We start from the raw sequence: 2,549 nt of genomic DNA, 5'->3' as shown, positions 1-2,549 counted from the left end.
AATACTTACACACCACTGATGGGAATATAAAATGCTACAGTCATTCTGGAAAATAGTTCAGCAATTGTTTTCAAAACTAAAAACAGACTTAACATAAAGCCCAGCAATTGCTTCCCTGGAAATTTATTTCAGGGAGTTCAAGACCAGCCTGGCCAACATGGTGAAACCCCATCTCTACTAAAAATATAAAAATTAGCCAGGCATGGTGGCAGGTGCCTGTAATCCCAACTACTCAGGAGGCTGAGGCAGAAGAATGGCTTGAACCCAGGAGGTGGAGGTTGCAGTGAGCCGAGATCATACCATTGCACTCCAGCCTGGGATAAGAGAACAAAACTCTGTCAAAAAAAAAAAAAAAAAGGAAACTTATTTTCATATTTTCATGCAGGAACTTGTACACATTCACAGCAGTTTTATTCATAAGAGTCAATAAATGGAAACTACCCAAATGTCCTTCAAAGTGTGAATAGTGATAAAACAGTGGTACATCCATACCATATTACTGGTTAATATAAAGGAATGAACTATTAATACATGTAACAACTTGGATGGCCTAGAGGGCAAGATGCTGAGTGAAAAAATAATTTGAAAATGTCATGTATGTAATATAGTATATGTCACTTTTTATTCTGAAATAATTTTAGATTGACAGGAGATTGCAGCCAGTCTCATGCAGTCTTTCCTCAGCCCCTCCCAACGTTAACATCTTACACAACTATAGTATACTATTAAGAAATTGACATTGATAAAATCCATAGGCTTATACATATTATGCAGTTTGGGGAGAAGGCAGTAAGGTGTAACTCTACTGAATTTTATCAGTTGAGTGTTTTGATTGTGGTAGTTTGTGTAAAGCTACATGTGATAGCGGAACTTTCCAGAACGCTCGGTGAGAGGCGGAGGAGTGGTAACTGCCTGAGCTGTGCACAGCTCCGCGTTCCTTCCTGCTCCCTCACACACTGGCCTCAGCCCGCACCGGCAGTAGAAGATGGTGAAAGAAACAACTTACTAGGATGTTTTGGGGGTCAAACCCAATGCTACTCAGGAAGAATTGAAAAAGGCTTATAGGAAACTGGCCTTGAAGTACCATCCTGATAAGAATCCAAATGAAGGAGAGAAGTTTAAACAGATTTCTTAAGGAAGTTCTCTCTGATGCAAAGAAAAGGGAATTATATGACAAAGGAGGAGAACAGGCAATTAAAGAGAGTGGAGCAGGTGGCGGTTTTGGCTCCCCCATGGATGTCTTTGATATGTGTTTTGGAGGAGGAGGAAGGATGCAGAGAGAAAGGAGAGTTAAAAATGTTGTACATCAGCTCTCAGTAACGCTAGAAGACTTATATAATGGTGCAACGAGAAAACTGGATCTGCAAAAGAATGTGATTTGTGAAAAATGTGAAGGTAGAGGAGGTAAGAAAGGAGCAGTACAGTGCTGTCCCAATTGCCGAGGTACTGGAATGCAAATAAGAATTAATCAGATAGGACCTGGAATGGTTCAGCAAATTCAGTCTGTGTGCATGGAGTGCCAGGGCCATGGGGAGCGGATCAGTCCTAAAGATAGATGTAAAAGCTGCAAAGGAAGGAAGATAGTTCAAGAGAAGATTCTAGAAGTTCATATTGACAAAGGCATGAAAGATGGCCAGAAGATAACCTTCCATGGTGAAGGAGACCAAGAACCAGGACTGGAGCCAGGCGATATTATCATTGTGTTAGATCAGAAGGACCATGCTGTTTTTACTCGACGAGGAGAAGACCTTTTCATGTGCATGGACATACAGCTGGTTGAAGCATTGTGTGGCTTCCAGAAGACAGTATCTACTCTTGACATCCAAGCCATAGTCATCACCTCTCATCCAGGTCGGATTGTCAAGCATGGAGATATCAAGTGTGTACTAAATGAAGGCATGCCAATTTATTGTAGACCATATGAAAAGGGTCGCCTAATCATCGAATTTAAGGTAAACTTTCCTGAGAATGCCTTTCTTTCTCCTGATAAACTGTCTTTGCTGGAAAAACTCCTACCCGAGAGGAAGGAAGTGGAAGAGACTGATGAGATGGATCAAGTAGAACTAGTGGACTTTGATCCAAATCAGGAAAGATGGCGCCACTATGATGGAGAAGCACATGAGGATGATGAATGTCATCCCAGAGGTGGTGTTCAGTGTCAGACCTCTTAATGGGCCAGTGAATAACACTCACTGCTGGCATTTAATGTGCAGTAGTGAATGAGTGAAGGACTGTAATCATAATATGCTCACTACTTGCTCTTGTTTTTGTTTTAATATTCAACTATCATAGTGTTTTAAAGAGTCAAATGAAGAATAAATGCAAATATAAAAGCTCTGCCTTTGCCCTGTATGTATGATGACCTTAGTGTGCAAGATGAAGTTTAATACCTGTGAAAACTACAAAGAAGTTCCCCTAGCATTTCTAAGCCAAACCTTGTAATTGACTTCAGCTATGTACGTGGACAAGTTTTGAAATGCTAGGTATATGTATTGGCTTCAGTGTATGACCCTTCATTGTTAAGCTATGAAAGCAAAACTCTGTATTTA

At 40.5% G+C, this 2,549-nt stretch overlaps 1 protein-coding gene across 1 annotated transcript; it reads left to right on the top strand.

Moving 5' to 3' along the window:
• Window positions 1-968: 968 nt before the first annotated feature.
• Window positions 969-2,282, top strand: LOC116463466 (dnaJ homolog subfamily A member 1-like). The gene has a single exon (XM_032754607.2). It carries the CDS (start codon window positions 1,104-1,106, stop codon window positions 2,169-2,171), a length of 1,068 nt encoding a protein of 355 aa, XP_032610498.1. The 5' UTR covers window positions 969-1,103; the 3' UTR covers window positions 2,172-2,282.
• The last annotated feature ends 267 nt before the right edge of the window (window positions 2,283-2,549 follow it).

The sequence above is a fragment of the Hylobates moloch genome, unplaced genomic scaffold, assembly GCF_009828535.3.
Source record: "Hylobates moloch isolate HMO894 unplaced genomic scaffold, HMol_V3 SCAFFOLD_3, whole genome shotgun sequence".
NCBI classification, from domain to species: domain Eukaryota; kingdom Metazoa; phylum Chordata; class Mammalia; order Primates; family Hylobatidae; genus Hylobates; species Hylobates moloch.
The sequence above is the reverse complement of the archived record's forward strand: the minus strand, read 5'-3'. Positions and strand labels throughout refer to the sequence as shown.

What these genes read in the sequence shown, in the direction of transcription:
- LOC116463466 (XM_032754607.2), top strand. Translation starts at nt 1,104, where the DNA reads ATGAAGGAGAGAAGTTTAAACAGATTTCTTAAGGAAGTTCTCTCTGAT.